The 18,862-nt window shown below is 47.6% G+C and overlaps 1 protein-coding gene across 5 annotated transcripts in view; it reads right to left on the reverse strand.

Moving 5' to 3' along the window:
- SLC11A1 (solute carrier family 11 member 1) overlaps positions 1-18,862 on the reverse strand; it is a 42,441-nt gene that overhangs the window by 16,289 nt on the left and 7,290 nt on the right. For all 5 annotated transcript variants that reach the window (XR_005780611.1, XR_005780610.1, XR_005780609.1 and 2 more), the window contains exons 2-3: positions 3,014-3,114; positions 635-757 (exon numbers count right to left, since the gene is read on the reverse strand). Coding sequence is in view for 1 of the 5 variants with exons in the window: in XM_040441273.1 (XP_040297207.1) it covers positions 635-757; positions 3,014-3,114 (224 nt within the window). In the remaining 4 variants the exon portion in view is untranslated. The remainder of the gene's footprint in view (positions 1-634; positions 758-3,013; positions 3,115-18,862) is intronic.

Genomic DNA, 18,862 nt, shown 5'->3' on the forward strand with positions numbered 1-18,862 from the left:
GTTTGTGTAGTCGTAGTGAGGTTGCACTAGTTTGTGTAGTCATAGTCAGGGTGCACTAGTTTGTGTAGTTGTAGTCAGGGTGCACTAGTTTGTGTAGTCGTAGTCAGGGTGCACTAGTTTGTGTAGTCGTAGTGAGGTTGCACTAGTTTGTGTAGTCATAGTCAGGGTGCACTAGTTTGTGTAGTTGTAGTCAGGGTGCACTAGTTTGTGTAGTCGTAGTCAGGGTGCACTATTTTGTGTAGTCGTAGTGAGGTTGCACTACTTTGTGTAGTCGCAGTCAGGTTGCACTAGTTTGTGTAGTCGTAGTCAGGGTGCACTAGTTTGTGTAGTCGTAGTCAGGGTGCACTAGTTTGTGTAGTTTTAGTCAGGTTGCACTAGTTTGTGTAGTCATGGTCAGGTTGTCTGGAGCAAGATGGTTGTGACCTACAATACCAAGAAATGGCAGGATGCAAGAATTTGATAACTCTTGATAAACCTGGAGGGAAGAGAAGGCCCCAGAGCTTAAATTAAAATAGCGCCCCCTTCTGGTGCCTTTCTCTCTTACTTCTTGCAGAACGTCGTAGGCATGTGCCCTTCCTTTGAGCACATGCTCTCACTAGCCTCTGGGAAGGGGAATAAAAGTTTCGGCACCTACCTTAAATCCAGCAATTGCCCCGCACTGCAGGTCAGACTCAATGTTCCCAGGGTCCAGATAGGCGATGCTCATGAGGAAGCCAGGTCCAGTGAACGCCCAGAGCTTGCGGAAGCTGAAGCCAGGCTGTGGGGGGTCAGATACAGTACAGGTTACAAGGGTCAGGGGCCTACCTAGAGAGGAGATGTAATGGAAATGTCTGTTGCAATGCCCCTCTGGCCATTTCCCACCTGAGTCCATAGCATGACCACAGCTTCTCTGGGGTCCAGAGGCTAAGGAGGTCCAATTAGACCCACCCGCTATTGAGTTCAATAGGAGCTGTATAAAACTGTGTGCAGTGACTCCCCCTAGTGGTAGCTGCAGGCAGCCAGAATTTTTTCATTTATCTATGGAAACTGAAGATCAAACAAAAATTAATATCTACGCTTGATCCCTTTATTACCTAAACCCCCACATATCATGGCATTAACCCCTTCACCCCCTTAAACCACCAGTAATTTTATCTAATAACCTCTAATCCACCCTAGCCCACCAGGGCTACTAGGTATTAAAGCGTAACCACTCTAGATCATTACAACGTTAACTCCTTCACCTAAATAGGTCACCAGACATTTTTGAGTATTAACCTCTAAACTGCTGTAGACCACCAGGAATACTATCGTTAACCACTTAACCCCTGATGTAGAAATCTGCATTGCAATGTGGAAAAACTTGACTCTTAAAGGGCATCTGTCAGCAGTTTTGTACCTATGAAACTGTCTGACCTGTTGCATGTGCGCTTGGCAGCTACATCTGTATGTGTGACAGCAACGCCCCCGTTGCTCCTAGAGGCTCATTTGCATATAATAAAACATATTTCTCAGCAATGCGGACACATATGAACACGGGACCAACACAGATGCCTTCAGCTGCCAAGTGCACATGGAACAGGTCAGCCGGTGTCATAGGTACAAAACTGCTGACAGATGCCCTTTAAACATATCACTTATGGATGAAAACCGGGGGAAACCTAATCCATCAGGGCTACAGGGAAAATGAAGCTACTTGCAAGTTTGCAGTCAATTACACATTTTTAAACCATTTTTACCAATAAATTAACCAAGATTCCAAAAGATGCATTATGTAAAAAAAAAAAAGGACCCGTCTCCTCCTCCAGTCTCATCTAGCCTTGCATTAAAATCCTTCCTAAACTACATGTCCTCAGACGACCTGTCATCCAAGAGCATGGATGTTTATGTTTCAAGGATTTCGGAAACAAGGGCAAGCTGTGTTACCATATTTCCCCATAGGCAGCGCCGTCACATGGTCATCGAGTATCTGGGGCATAGAATAGGGTTATAGAAATTTAGAGAGCCTCTGCCAGCATGATCAACCCTATTATACCAAGCGTATTGCCTGGCATGGTGGATCACGCTGATGAAAATGATACCGTTCTTTTCTCTATTGCTTGCAACGTTGTGGATATATTATTACTTTTATCTTCATGCAAATTAGACAGTTTGGCCGATGGGCAGGTTATAAGTGTTTAGAGCATCACATCTTTACGTACCTGGCCAGTGGCCTTGAGTAGGGCTTAGACGGCCCTCTGGCATTTCCATCACCAATGGGTCCACCAATGACTTTTAGTGAGCCACATTAGACAGGGCTGTCTAGCCCTCACAACCACAGGGGAACGGAGAGTGTACTGAGCACCAAGGGGAGTAGTATTAGTAGTGCTCCAGGAGCTACACCAGCCCCTTCGTCAGGGGCAGACTGGTCATAAACCTTACAGGGAAATTTCTTGTTCGGCCGATGTCCAAGGAGCCGCCAGAGCCCTCCTCATTGCTGCTGGCCGGGTACAAAATTATCTGATACTATCAGCATTAATTAATGCTATGAAGTAATTATGCACCTGATCGACGGCCGCAGGTGCCCTCCAGAACTCAACTGTATGACTGTCCTCAGGTCTGTCATACAGTTGCATACTGTGGCAGGGCCGTCAGTGCTTTGTGCTGCACTGTGGTCTTTGGTTCTGCTGGGTCGGTACAGTATTGTAAGCCCCGCCTGCTTCTGTTGGCCCTGCCTACTTGTGTTGCTTCTCCTTCAGTCAATTTGGACCCATCTACAACATGAGGCCACTTTTAATTTTTTGTTTTTTTCCCAGGGCCTCTTTAAGTTCCCAGTCCGCCCCTGTCCACGATTACTTGTTACCCCCCGCCCCCCCCCCCCCCCCCCCCCACCAACATAATTCTATATTATAATAATTTGCTCTAATGCAATTTATATTTAAAAACAAAAAGTAACATTCCTTGGGTCTGACATACATGGGAAAGGCTGCAGATTATCAGATATTCTTGACTTTCAGACATTCATAGGACAGTCATGATCCGATTCCTAACTCACCGATCCTGTGGACGGTATTGAAATCTTCTCATCCAGATACGTGGATCCTTCTTCATTATTGGGCCTTTCAATGGCGCCGTATTGTCGGTTCCTTGGTGAACCTTAAGAATCAGATCAGAAATCATGGATTAGGATGGATTATAAATCGTCAGTCACATGAGGTCAACTTGTACTCATTCCTTTCCTAGTAATCAAATATTTTCATGGATTTTATAATAATAATAAAAATAATAAAATGTATTTATATGGCGCCACCATATTCCGCAGTGCTTTACAAATGTACATAGGGTTCATGTACAAAACAAAAGTAGCTGGCTAATATACAACTGAAACACTAGGAGTCAGGCCCCTGCTCACAAGAGCTTACAAAATCTATTAGCTGTCCCTGCATTAAAGAGGTCCTCTTCCTCTCCCGTCATGCCGGCTTGCACTCCCCATGTAATAACAATTCTGGAGCATCTCTTCTTAGGACTCTGAGTTGTGCCATTCCTTTAATATTCCCGCTAGTAGTTATGTATGAATTGATAGCAGTTTGCAATGAAGGTTCAGATGGTTGCTACCAGTTGGGGGGGGGGGGGGGGTGTCCTTGCACAATCTGACACTGGAAGCACTGATTAGACTGTGCAGGGACACCCCCCCCCCCCAACTGGTAACACCCATCTGGACCTTTATTGCAAACTGCTAGTAATTATTTCATAACCTTCTAGCAGATATAATAGAGGAATGATAGAACACACAGTCCTAAGAATAGATGCTCCAGAATTATCTTCTTAAAAGTCCCTTTAAGAAGCAATCACAGGGATGAATGTGTAAAGCCCCAGAGTGCCGTTACCACCTTTGCACCTTGCCACTGTCTCCTATGGTTAACCTAATGTCATCCTATGTACTAATTTCCAGGTCTTGAAAAATAGTGTATTTATATTTCTGATTTTGTAACTGTTCAAGTGTAATGTGCCTGGTTCGCCAGCTGGTGGCAGCATCCATGGCAGAGCTACAAGTACAGAGAATGGACCCTTTCCTTCCATTCTAACACCCCCCTCTGTGGTGTGGTGGGCGTGTCCCGCTTGCTGCAGAGAGGGTGGGGTTCTAGTTAGAGGGGTCTAGAGTACCCCCTGCTAGGGCAAGGAAGCAGGAGCCCGTCCCTGCTGGACGAGCCCTGTCTGGACCAGCTTGAGCACCTTCAGCTCAGCTGGATCTGGAGGCCACAGCAAAAAGCCTCAGAAGCCAGGAGTAAAGTGTTCCCTGGACAACGTTAGAGACAGACCAGATTACAGAGCCAAGTACAGCCTATAGCTAACGCAAGATTCTACAGTTACCCTGTCAGCACAGCAGAGTCTGAGAGCGGCTGATGTAGCAGAGAGGAGTTTGCCTGCCACAGTTAATGCCAATGCCTGCTGGAGACCAAGACAAAGTCTGTAAATTAAATCGTTTGGAGGAACGTTTATTCAAATAAAGTTGCTGTTCTACTATATACAAGGTGTGGACTCAATCATTTCTTCAAATCCCTCAACTATTTCCCCTATTTGCTCTGCTTCAGACGACAACGCCTGGGGTCCAGAATATCCAGGTAGGAGCACCGTGATACGTGCAACACCATTAAGGGACATTTAGGCCACGCTACACCACTCTGGAATTCCTACACCTGGGTACCATCTACCATCATATCACTAAAAGGGGCCCTGTGTCCTTGTTGCTTCACTGCAACTGGCGTCACGACTATATATTTCCCTCCTTCTAAAAGCAAGGGGACTCCTGGCGCCGGTCGAGTCCGTCGCAAATGGAACTGGAAAGACTGGCTGAACTGGAAAGCCAGAAGCCTGTAATTGAAATGAGTGGCCCCTTGTTCTTGCTCATATAGGGAGGTCTAGTAGGGGCCCCCACTCTTTGATGTCCACATTCCTGAATAGACATATTGAAAGGATTAGACAGAAATCCTGCTTCGGACGCTGTAGCATAGCCCATTAAAGGGGTTGTGTCATCTGAGAAATTGGTGGAGTATTCCTCGGATATCGCTAGAAGGGGCCCTAAAGCAACGGAGAGTGGATCACGCATCAGCAGCCACATTTCCATTGACCTCTATGCTTGGCTACTTTCAGAACTCCCACGGAAGAGAACGGAGGGTGGCTGCGCTTGCGCGGTGCGTCCCCGTTCACTTCGGGGGGCCCCCTTGTAGGGATAGGTGTGGGGTCCCAGAGGTGGGACCGTCACCTATATGACATTGGTGGCATATCCTAGCGATCCATGCCTCCGCACTGCAAAGGATAGAACATGTCCTATCTTTCGCCGCATCTTGCAGATCGTGAACCCATTGAAGTGAATAGGTCCGTACTACGATGCAGAGTGTACACGGCCGGGGCCCTTGGTTTGCGGACCCGCGGTTTGTGGTCTGCAATACGGGCACAGTTGCACCCCAGTAATGTGCATGGGGCCTAAAGGCCGCACCCAGAACCATGATTGACCAGTAAATAAATAAAATATCCACGGAAATAATGACAAAAATCATAAATATTAAATAGTGATTTATAATATGCAAAAGTGCAAATATTCAAAACTGGACACTATGCACAACAATGAAGTGTACAGTGCAAATGTCTGCCCATACATGATATAGAGAGCAAATATTATTACAGAAATGCACAACTACAATACAAATCCACTAATGTACTAGTGCAAATAAATAAGGTGCCAATGTGCATACCAAGACAAGTGGCAGGATGGGTCCCGCAACTGCCTCCCCTGCCACTTTTCTGCGCTGTACACTTCATTGTTGCGCATAGTGTCCAATTTAGCATATTTGTACTTTTGTATATTATAAATGACTATTTATGATTTATGTATATTTTGAATTATTATTTTATGATATTTGTAATTATTTCTGTGGACATTTTTTTTAATTTACTGGTCAATCATGGTTGTGGGGGGTCCCTGTCCCTTGTTGTTAGGTTTGTTAGGCCGAGTTTACATCTGCACTGTAATCCTCTAACTGTATCTGGCGTACATGCCGGCTTTCAGACGGACAAAAAATGCTACCCACATGCCAATTTGAAGAGATGACGAGTTGGCTCAACAGAAATCACGAAGGGTTTGTAAAAGTGTGGCAGAAATGGAAATCACAAGCTGCACTGTGAGTGCGTAAGTTTATTTGGATGTAAGACAAAAACTTTACTTATCAAGAGAGTATGAGAGGATGAGGAGGTATCGCAGTAACTTGGGAAGTATTAGGCCCCTTTCACACGGGCGACAATTCCGCGCGGGTGCAATGCGTGAGGTGAACGCATTGCATCCGCACTGAATCCGGACCCATTCATTTCTATGGGGCTGTGCACATGAGCGGTGATTTTCACGCATCACTTGTGCGTTGCTTGAAAATCGCAGCATGCTCTATATTGTGCGTTTTTCACGCAACGCAGGCCCCATAGAAGCGAATGGGGCTGCGTGAAAATCGCAAGCAAGAGCGATTTTCACGCACCGCTGCTAGGAGACAATCGGGATGGGGACCCGATCTTTATTATTTTCCCTTATAACATGGTTATAAGGGAAAATAATAGCATTCTTAATACAGAATGCTAAGTAAATTAGGGATGGAGGGGTTAAAAAATAAATAAAAATAATTAAACTCACCTCATCCACTTGTTCGCGCCTCCCGGCTCGTCTTCTTTCTTCTTTTTTGAAGACTTGGGAGGAAAAGGACCTTTGGTGACGTCACTGCGTTCATCACATGGTCCATCACCATGGTGATGGACCATGTGACGGACCATGTGATGAGCGCAGTGACGTCACCAAAAGTCCTTTTCCTCCCAGGTCCTCAAAGAAGAAGAAAGAAGACAAGCCGGGCGGCGCGAACAAGTGGATGAGGTGAGTTTAATTATTTTTATTTATTTTTTAACCCCTCCATCCCTAATTTACTTGTATTTCTGTATTAAGAATGCTATTATTTTCCCTTATAACCTTGTTATAAAGGAAAATAATAAAATCTACAGAACACCTAACCCAAACTTCTGTGACGAAGTCCGGGTTCGGGTCTGGGTACCAAACATGCCGGTTTTTTTCTCACGCGAGTGCAAAACGCATTAAAACGCTTTGCATTCACGCGGAAAAATTGCACATTTTCCCGCAACGCACCCGCATCTTGTCCGGCCCTCACACGCGACGTCCGTGTAATAGAGGGCTAAGGGATTAGATGGGTCCGAGAGAGAAAGATATCTTTATTCATAGTTTTTTTATATATTTTTTTATTTACTATTTGTTTATATGTTTCCAATATTGGCTAGTTGAGACATGATCTGACGGTTTAAATCTTGAGGGTGGTATTTGGAAATATCTATAACCATCACACAACCATATGCTTTTCAAATATTATGTACCACTGCCATCTGTTTTAACATGTCAAAAAAATATGCTTTGTAAAAAAACTAAAAATTCCAAAATAAAGAATTTATAAAAAAAAAATGCTACTTACAACACAACATTTTTTGTCTGGCCGAAAGCCGGCATATATGCCTGAAAGCGGCAGGATTACTGCCGGATCCCATTACAGTGAATAGGGATCTTGCGGTGCACAGTGGCATCCAGCTATGCCGGACATGGTGAACTCCGGCAGTCTGTTTTCCTGCTAGAACAAACTGCCAGAGTTCACAGCATAGATGTGAACCCTGCCATATTCCGAATCCTGCAATTTTTTATGGTTTTAACCAGATTTTTCTAATGATTTTCTATTCCTATATGCAGTGGCCGGGTTTGGGGTGGTGGCCCTAAAACTACGATGGTTCCCCTGGACACAGTCGAGGTGTCACCACATGTTGCTGCTCTCCGGAAGGGATAGTAAGGCGTGGTGCACCCTAATGGGAAATAAGTCCAGAGAGTCAGGGTCTGCAGTAAACCAGTGCGCTTCTTTACTGGAGGAATTCAGGTGCAAAACAATACAGGCAGTGCACTGAGCTGGCTTCCCCAGTCTCCTCCCTGGTAGAAGAAGGGTTTGATGCTGAGGAAAGGCCTGAGCTAGCTGTCCCTCTCTCTCTCTCTCAGAAGGCTGGTGCCCTGGTCAAAGGCTGGAGGCACACAGTCTGTAGCAGAGTATCCCCGTCTCAGCGTCTTCTTCTGGTCACTCTGTAGTCTGGCAGAGTTTCCTCTTCCAAGCACTGTTCCCTACTGCAGCACACTAGGGGCTCTGACTGCTCTCCTTATATACAGTTTCTGGCTGAACTAGAACCTTCTGTGAGAGGGATGGAGACGCTCAGCACAAACAATTCCAAAGTTACAACTCCCGTCTGTCATGGACTTTAGAGCTTCAGTGATACTCAATGGCAATGACACACAGTTTTTCCAGACAAAAACAAGTTTTCAGACATAACAAAAGAGCTAAACCAGACATTCACAAGGTCAGTCTGTCTAGGTTTGGTGGTAAACAACGTCTGTTTTTCCCCCCTCCAAAACATTCTCTTCTTTAAACTCTATGGCAGCTGTGGAAATTTACTAGCTTCTTATTCAAAGTCCTAACAGTCTCTCAATGTTCATTAACCCTTTCCACAGAGCCATGTAAATACAGTGATAATAAACAGGGTATATATCCCAACATACATATAAAAGGCAGTAACGTAGAAATAAACTGTATAAGTTAACCCTTCCAAGAAGTTTTACCTTTGCATAGGGGAAATAGACAAATGTTCAAACGTCAAAGTACCCCCTGCTCCAGGGCACTACACAGCCACAGCCAGTTCTGCAGCAGCGATTCCAATCCAAACCCGAACACTTTCAAATATTTAGGTATAGATATAGATAATATAACAATAACAAAGACAGGTGCACTCTGCGGTCTTACTAACCCTCATACTGATGTAAAATTGAGAGATTAGCCAACATATCTTACTGTGGAGGACATGTCTGAGCACGAGCACCGCGCCAAGGTTTCTCAAGTAGCTCGGGACCTAACGCTAAACCTACCTGTGCCGTATGCACAATACCAGGAGCCAGTGGGCGAATTACAAGAGCACAAGGTCCGACTCACAGCAATCTCCCAGTTACCTCCATCATGTGACCATGCATACAATGGGAGGAGGCAGAGAGCTCTGAGCCCCACCCAAGACTGGCTGATATAGCCCGGGCCTCACATGTGCACCAGAATGCTGCCTGTGGATGGAAATAAAGGGGTTTAATACCACACCAATTTGTAGTTTGTATCTAAAAATTTTTGGAGGTGTAAAAACTCCTAGTCTGAATGTGCCTTTATTTCCATCCATAGGCAGCATTCTGGTGCACATGTAAGGCCCGGGGGATATCAGCCAGTCTTGGGTGTGGCTCAGAGCTCTCTGCCTCCTCCCATTGTATGCATGGTCACATGCTGGAGGTTACTGGGAGTTTGCTGTGAGTCAGGCCTTGCACTCCTGTAATTCGCCCACTGGCTCCTGGTATTGCCCATACGCCACAGGTAGGTTTAACATTAGGTTCCGAGCTACTTGAGAAACTTTGGCGCGGTGCTCGGGCTCAGACATGTCCTCCACAGTAGGATATGTTGGCTAATCTCTCAATTTTACATCAGTATGAGGGTTTAGTAAGACCGCAGAGTGCACCTGTCTTTGTTATTGTTATATTATTTTTACTGCTTATCACATCCCCAGGATGTCCATCCATGTTCAGGATCTGCCCCCTCCCCCGGTATAGATGCACCACTGCACATGGGGTTGAGCACTTCCTGCTTTTTAATACCACGCCAATTTGTAGTTGGTAGGTTGTCATACAGACCACAATTTAGTTGTCAGCTTGGATGCTGCAATTTATTCACACAGTGCGGAAGCTCCTTTATGTTGTAATTTCATATGTGTCATCCAATTTCATAACTCTTGTATCACCTGACAACACATGACTGTTTTTGCATGACAACCCTTTCTAGAAAGCTCTGTCTCTGGAGTGATTGGTGTCCATAGTTCATGTCATCTGGTGGTTACTTTTCACCAATTAATCTGGATTATGCAGCCTGTAAAAGTAGTATGTATGCAAAAAGAAAATAAAATAAAAATACTGATATAAGATCTTATATGCGTGTAAATGTCCCACTGGAGACGTGAGACATAGAGGTCAGAGAAGTTTCTATAGTCTCTGTTATTCATTCTATTGAGGCCTCATGCACACGACCGTTGTGTGCATCCGTGGCCGTTGTGCCGTTTTCCGTTTTTTTTCGCGGACCCATTGACTTTCAATGGGTCCGTGGAAAAATCAGAAAATGCACCGTTTTGCAGCCACATCCGTGATCCGTGTTTCCGGTCCGTCAAAAAAATATGACCTGTCCTATTTTTTTGACGGACAACGGTTCACGGACCCATTCAAGTCAATGGGTCCGTGAAAGAACACGGATGCACACAAGATTGACATCCGCGTCCGTGATCCGTGGCCATAGGTTACTTTCATGCAGACGGATTCGAAGATCCGTCTGCATAAAAGCTTTTTCAGAGATGAGTTTTCACTTTGTGAAAACTCAAATCCGACAGTATATTCTAACACAGAGGCGTTCCCATAGTGATGGGGACGCTTCTAGTTAGAATATACTACGAACTGTGCACATGACTGCCCCCTGCTGCCTGTCAGCACCCGATCTCTTACAGGGAGCTGTGATCCGCACAATTAACCCCTCAGGTGCTGCTCCTGAGGGGTTAATTGTGCATATCATAGCCCCCTATAAGAGATCAGGGGCTGCCAGGCAGCAGGGGGCAGACCCCCCTCCCTCCCCAGTTTGAATATCATTGGTGGCCAGTGTGCGCCCCCCCCCCCACCCTATTGTAATTTCATTGGTGGCCAGTGGTGGCCAGTGTGCGCCCCCCCCCGCCCCCCCTCTATTGTAATTTCATTGGTGGCCAGTGTGCGGCCTCCGTCGCCCCCCCTCCCCCCCTCTATTGTAATTTCATTGGTGGCCAGTGTGCGGCCTCCCCTCTCCCCCCCCCCCCTGCCCGATCATTGGTGGCAGCGGAGATTCCGATCGGAGTCCCAGTTTAATCGCTCTGGGGCTCTGATCGGTAACCATGGCAACCAGGACGCTACTGCAGGCCTGGTTGCCATGGTTACTTAGCAATATTACAATATTAGAAGCATCATACTTACCTGCTGGCTGCTGCGATGTCTGTGTCCGGCCGGGAGCTCCTCCTACTGGTAAGTGAGAGATCATTAAGCAATGCGCCGCACAGACCTGTCACTTACCAGTAGGAGGAGCTCTCGGCCGGACACAGACATCGCAGCAGCCAGCAGGTAAGTATGATGCTTCTAATATTGTAATATTGCTAAGTAACCATGGCAACCAGGCCTGCAGTAGCGTCCTGGTTGCCATGGTTACCGATCGGAGCCCCAGAGCGATTAAACTGGGACTCCGATCGGAATCTCCGCTGCCACCAATGATCGGGCAGGATGGGGGGGGAGAGGGGAGGCCGCACACTGGCCACCAATGAAATTACAATAGAGGGGGGGAGGGGGGGCGACGGAGGCCGCACACTGGCCACCAATGAAATTACAATAGAGGGGGGGCGGGGGGGGGGGCGCACACTGGCCACCAATTATATTCAAACTGGGGAGGGAGGGGGGTCTGCCCCCTGCTGCCTGGCAGCCCCTGATCTCTTATAGGGGGCTATGATACGCACAAATAACCCCTTCAGGTGCGGCACGTGAAGGGTTAATTGTGCTGATCACAGCCCCCTGTAAGAGATCAGGGGCTGCCAGGCAGCAGGGGGCAGTCATGTACACAGTTCTTTTAGTATATTCTAACTTGAAGCAACCCCATCACCATGGGAACGCCTCTGTGTTAGAATATACTGTCGGATCTGAGTTTCACGATGTAACTCAAACCCGAAGGTATATTCTAACATAGAGGCGTTCCCATGGTGATGGGGACGCTTCAAGTTAAAATATACCATCGGATTGGAGAAAACTCCGATCCTATGGTATATTAACTCCTGACTTTACATAGAAAGTTAATGGGGGACGGATCACAATATTGTGTCAACGTCAAACGGATCCGTCCCCATTGACTTGCATTGTAATTCAGGACGGATCCGTTTGGCTCCGCACGGCCAGGCGGACACCAAAACGACTTTTTTTTCATGTCCGTGGATCCTCCAAAAATCAAGGAAGACCCACGGACGAAAAAACGGTCACGGATCACGGACCAACGGAACCCCGTTTTGCGGACCGTGAAAAAATACGGTCGTGTGCATGAGGCCTGAGGAATACTGGATTCTAACTCTCTCCCATCTGAAATGGCTGATAACAAGAAATAATAGATTGTATTCAAAGCTACAGCAAATAAGACAGAGCTTAGGTTTACTCTCATTTTACAGCATATGTTCACCTTTGATCACCATTTACAGATTACTATAAAACTAATCTAGGAATACAGCTGAGTCACTGTGTACATACATTCCAGTACTTAGGGGCTGTTCACATCTTGTTTCTGCTGTACGCCAAGCTGATACGTTTAGACACACAGTAAGAAAAAAAGTACACAATTTTGTGGTTATCGATCGTTTTTAAAATATACATTTTTGTGAAAACTTTCTTTTTAAAACAAAGATTTGAAGATTGAAGGCATTATCTGTAAAAACGGATAGATTTAATGGATGGAAATGTATTGTCTACATACATTACATTATTTATTCTGTACTGATCCTGAGTTACATCCTGTATTAAACTCCAGAGCTGCACTCACTATTCTGCTGGTGCAGTCACTGTGTACATACATTACATTAATTATTCTGTACTGATCCTGAGTTACATCCTGTATTAAACTCCAGAGCTGCACTCACTATTCTGCTGGTGCAGTCACTGTGTACATACATTACATTAATTATCCTATACTGATCCTGAGTTACATCCTGTATTATACTCCAGAGCTGCACTCACTATTCTGCTGGTTAGATCCGGTAAGATCAAATGGTTTCAACGTTAGATCTCATATAATTACAGAGATATTATGGATATTTGGTATTACGTCAGGGAAGGGGGGGCTAGCCCCCCTACATGCAATTTTCAGGTAAAATTTGATGCAGACTAATAGGCCTTCGTTAGATCCGGTAAGGTGAAGTGGTTTCAATGTTAGATCTCATATAATTACAGAGATATTATGGATATTTGGTATTACATAAGGGGGAGCCAGCCCCCCTATTTAATACTTCCTAATATCTGTGTTTTCATGTGAAAAATCTCTGTAATTAAATGAGATCTAACGTTGAAACCACTTGATCTTACCGGATCTAACGAAGGCCTATTAGTCTGCATCAAATTTTACCAGAAAATTGCATGTGGGGGGGGGCTAGCCCCCCCTCATTAATCACTTAATAAGTCTGTAATTATGTGAGATCTAACAAAACAACTAGTTGATCATACCTGATCTAACAAATATCTTCCAAAATAGCTAATTGTTTGGTCACTTTTTTGATAAGGGGGGGGGCTGATGACGGGTTAGCTCCCCCCTGCAAATAACTGTTAATATCTCTGCATATGTTTTGTTCAAAAATTTTGATATGGGGGGGGGGGGGCTAACACGGCTGAGGTCAATGTAACCATAGTAACCACCTCCCCAGACAGCCCCTATAACAGGCAGCTCCTCCTCTGGATCTTCCTCTTTCTTTGCTGCTGCCACCAGATAAGTAACATCTGTGCACTGTCTCTACTAGGTGTATCTACTGTATTGGTTTTATTTTGTTGTTTTCCCAATTTTAGCCCCTGAGCTAATAGCTAACAGTTCAGGGGTTCTGTACTGTGCTCATTCCCTGCAGCTTAAATCAGTTGTACTGGCCTCGGCCTATCTGCGCCTTCCCTATTGCAGCTTTTCTGTTCCCTTCTCCCTTGCTGCGGACCTTAACCCGCACGCCCTTCGTGCCCGCCCCCCCCCCCCCCCCTGGCCTACTTAATTACCTCCTTGTCGCCTCCCGTGGCCTGCGCGCGGCTCTCCGACGGTCGCGAGATCTCGGCGGCCATCTTTCGGCGCATCTCGCGCCTAATCTCGCGATCTCGGTCACCATTTTCCCCTGCATCGCGGTGCTTTGCCGGACGCCTGGTCTCTCGCTCCTGCTACTCTGCTCGTCCTTGGGGTGATTAACCCCTCGCTTTGCTCTCCTTTAGGCTATCTGCCTCCAGGTACAACAACCCTTCCGCGCCTGCTCACTAGTGGTCCCAATTGGGGTTTTGACCAGATTGCCAAATTACCTATATTTTACCATTATGTCTGAAGCAGACCAGCCACCCTCTAATACTATTCCCCCCTCCACCCCAGGGGATCCTAGGCCTACTGATATGAGTGCCCACGCCTTAGACCTCCAGCGCTCAGTGTCCAGCACCATTATGGAGGCAATGGGGTCTATGTCCTCCATACTGTCTCAGACCATCTCACAGGCCTTGTCTGCCCATGCCCCTGGTCTTACCTGTCAGGCACCCCTACTACCTAGTCCACAGCCTACCGACTTAGAACCTCCTGCCACGCAGGAGAATATGACTGGTGTGATTACAGCCACCCATGAAAGCGTGCTTAGATCACGCAAGAGAGCCTTGCCGCGCCAGGCAGAACGGGCGCGTATTTGGAAATGTGCTAGATCACAACATCCTAGCGATTCTGAGTCAGACTTTGGGTCTGAAACTGAGGCTTTTGCGGAGGCTAGTTGTCACTCAGAGGAGGATGCTCCCAATCTTGTGCCAGACCCCGTTTTCCCCACTCCTTCCACCCCGCTGCTGACGTGGCTTCTTCCCTGGTGGACCCCTCGGGCACACCTATGTTTGACCCTGATGCTCTCCACCACCCGAGGTCAGCGGAGTGGCTGCCAGCTGCTCATGTGAGCAATTACCTCGAGCACTGGGTTCGCCGCCCCCTCAGCAAGGAGTCTCGTAGCAAGCTCAGGGCTGAATGCCCTAGACCTCTGGTCCCCAACAAAGTTTGTGAGACCCCAGTAGTTGACCCTAAAATGACGCAGTTTCTGTCAAAAATGGGCTGGAACCCCCGTAAGGGGTTAGACTCTGCCTTACGGAGCTGCCAAGACAAGCTCCTTGATATTTTTGGCCCCCTGGCCAAACTATTTGAGATGGCCGAGGTTGCTAGAGTTGAGGGCTCTCTGATTGATCCGAAGGAGCTTACCGGCTGGGTCCAGAGAGCGATTTGTATCGCGGGAAATACCAATTCGTCCCTGGCCATTGAACGGCGTAAAGCCATTCTTTTCAAGATTGACCCTAAATTGGCAAACCTGGCCCTTACCGAGGCAGGTAAGGATGCGCAAGGTCTCTTATTTGGTGATTCGTTCATCAAAGACCTCAGTCGCTTTGTGGGGGCATTTACGGCCTTAGACAAGGCCCAGTCCTCTATGCGTAAGATTTTTCAGGGACGGGTCTCCACCAGGGCCAGCAGTAGCAGTGGCCGCCTGTCCGGCCGATCCAGTTTTCAAGCCCGCAGCGCGGGCAGAGGCTCCTTCACCCAGAGACCTCCCTTCCAGGAGCAGAGGAACCCTTCGCCTTTCTTCCCGGCCAGAGGTGGCCAATGGCGCTCAAGGTCCTTCAGAGGGAACCCTAATTTCCAGAAATCCTTCGGTAAGTCCGTCCCCGGTGGGGACTTCTTTGGTCCATTGTGTAGGGGGCAGACTCCATCACTTTTTCCACGCCTGGTCAAACATAACGTCAGACTCTTGGGTACTGACCACTGTCAGAGGGTTCCACATAGAACTCACGGACTCTCCGAGTCTCGTCCCTCCTCCCCCACCGCTGACGCTGTAGCAACCAGACGTATCGCTCGTAGACATCGAGTTCGTATCCCACCTTCACAAAAGGGCAATAGAAAGGGCTCCCCCTGTCCCCAGGGGTGTCCTCAGCAACATTTTTCTTGTGCAAAAGAAGGGCGGTCAAATGCACCCGGTTATAAATCTCCGCTCTTTGAATGCAGTGGTGCGCTATCGCCACTTCAAAATGGAGGGGATTCACCTCCTCCGAGACTTGCTGATCCCTGGGGACTGGATGGTGAAGTTGGATCTCAAAGACGCTTACCTTACGGTTCCGATTGCTGTGCCGTCCAGGGATCTTCTCCGTTTCCGGTGGAGAGGGGAAATCTGGCGATTCACCTGTCTCCCGTTCGGCCTGTCCTCGGCGCCTTGGTGTTTCACCAAACTATTGCGTCCGATCATGTCCTGGCTGCGGAGTCGAGGAGTCCGTCTTGTTGTATATCTGGACGACATCCTCATCATGCAGCAATCTCGGTTGGTCCTGTTGGAACATCTTCGCTGGACTTCGGATCTCCTGGCGGGACTGGGGTTTCTCCTGAACTTGGAGAAATCTTGCCTCACCCCGTCACAACGGATGGAGTTCCTGGGTTTTACGGTGGACTCGATCTCGGAATCCCTCAGCTTACCGGCAGAGAAGTGGCGTTCGATCCGCAAGGCACTGAGACACGCTCTATCTGCTCCATGCCTGTCCCTGTGTCACCTGGCCCGCATCATCGGCCTGTTAGCCTCCTCTATACAGGCGGTGTTCCCACCCCCTCTCCATTATTGCGCCCTCCAGCGGCTGAAGATCGCACACCTTCGTTCCGGTGCCACGTTTGCGGACACAGTGGTCCTGGATTCGGAAGCACGGGAGGAACTTCGTTGGTGGATCGACAACCTGGAGACATGGAATGGCAAGGCGATTTTCGGTTTTCAACCGGAATTCACAGTGGAATCGGACGCGAGCCTCCAGGGCTGGGGGGCTCACTGCGACAGAATTTCCACAGGGGGTCGGTGGTCGAAAGATGAAGCCCGCCTCCACATCAACGCGCTGGAACTTATGGCGGATTCGTTTGCCATTCTGAGTTTTTTTACCAACGGAGTCGCCCAGGCGTGCATCAGGTTGCGCATGGACAACGTTTCGGCAGTCCGCTATGTCAATTGGTTGGGTGGAACCCATTCGGCAACCTTGGCGCGCTTGGCGAAGGAGTTCTGGTCCTACTGCCTATCCAAGGACATCATGGTGCAAGCGGAATACCTTCCGGGCTTACACAACTTTCGGGCGGATTGGAGCTCCCGATACTTCGCGGACAGCAGCGATTGTCGGACGTCTGGGGTCCTTTTGCCATAGACCTCTTTGCCTCGCGACTCAATGCTCAGCTTCCTTGGTTCTTCAGCTGGCGTCCGGACCCGGAGGCGGTGGATGCATTCCTTCAGGACTGGTCGACTGCTCTTCATTATGCATTTCCACCTTTTGCTATGATTCCGAAAATGCTGTTACAGACTCGTCGTCAGGAGGCGGAATTGGGGGTGGTGGCCCCCTTTTGGGGGACTCAAGCCTGGTTCCCGATCCTCCTGGAACTTGTCGTGGACGTGCCTCTACTCCTTCCGAGTCAGACGAGTCTTCTCCACGGACCTCAAGGCATACACCATCCTCTGCTGATCGATAGCTCGCTTCAGTTGCTGGCCTGCCGAATCTCAGGACGCCCGGAGAAGTCGAAGGCATTTCGGATGCAACTAGACGCTTCCTGGACAATGCTTGGGCTCCCGGCACCAGAAAATCTTATCGGGCAGCCTGGGGAACTTGGGTTAGCTGGTGCTTGGAACAGGACCTGGATCCCATTTCGGCACCTGTGACTCAACTCTTACAGTTCCTTACTTCCCTTTTTGAAGCGGGGAGAGCCTATAGGACTATCAACCTCTTCCGCTCGGCTATTTCCTCCACTCATCAGGGATTCTACGGTGTCCCTGCGGGCCAGCATCCTTCTGTTTCTCGTTTGTTGCGTTGCTCTCGTTTGGCTCGCCTCCCCCCCCCCGACCACGCTTCACGACAACGTGGGATGTCTCTTTGGTCCTCTCCTTTCTCTCCTCTTGGTCGGATAATCTGGATCTCTCCCTCCGTCAACTGTCGGCTAAATTACTGACGCTCTTTTGCTTCTTCTCCTGTGAGAGAGTTTCTGATGTGCGGGCCCTTGATCATGGCGCCAGGTCTTTCACTCCTGAGGGTGTCACGTTCAACATCTCCCGATATACAGTACAGACCAAAAGTTTGGACACACCTTCTCATTCAAAGAGTTTTCTTTATTTTCATGACTATGAAGGCATCAAAACTATGAATTAACACATGTGGAATTATATACATAACAAACAAGTGTGAAACAACTGAAAATATGTCATATTCTAGGTTCTTCAAAGTAGCCACCTTTTGCTTTGATTACTGCTAGTGCTTTGCACACTCTTGGCATTCTCTTGATGAGCTTCTAGAGGTAGTCCCCTGAAATGGTCTTCCAACAGTCTTGAAGGAGTTCCCAGAGATGCTTAGCACTTGTTGGCCATTTTGCCTTCACTCTGCGGTCCAGCTCACCCCAAACCATCTCGATTGGGTTCAGGTCCGGTGACTGTGGAGGCCAGGTCATCTGGCGCAGCACCCCATCACTCTCCTTCATGGTCAAATAGCCCTTACTTTCAAAGTTTTCCCAATTTTTCGGCTGACTGACTTTCCTTCATTTCTTAAAGTAATGATGGCCACTAGTTTTTCTTTACTTAGCTGCTTTTTTCTTGCCATAATACAAATTCTAACAGTCTATTCAGTAGGACTATCAGCTGTGTATCCACCTGACTTCTCCTCAACGCAACTGATGGTCCCAACCCCATTTATAAGGCAAGAAATCCAACTTATTAAACCTGACAGGGCACACCTGTGAAGTGAAGACCATTTCAGGGGACTACCTCTTGAAGCTCATCAAGAGAATGCCAAGAGTGTGCAAAGCAGTAATCAAAGAAAAAGGTGGCTACTTTGAAGAACCTAGAATATGACATATTTTCAGTTGTTTCACACTTGTTTGTTATGTATATAATTCCACATGTGTTAATTCATAGTTTTGATGCCTTCAGTGTGAATCTACAATTTTCATAGTCA

This window comes from Bufo bufo, chromosome 7 (genome assembly GCF_905171765.1).
Source record: "Bufo bufo chromosome 7, aBufBuf1.1, whole genome shotgun sequence".
NCBI lineage: Eukaryota > Metazoa > Chordata > Amphibia > Anura > Bufonidae > Bufo > Bufo bufo.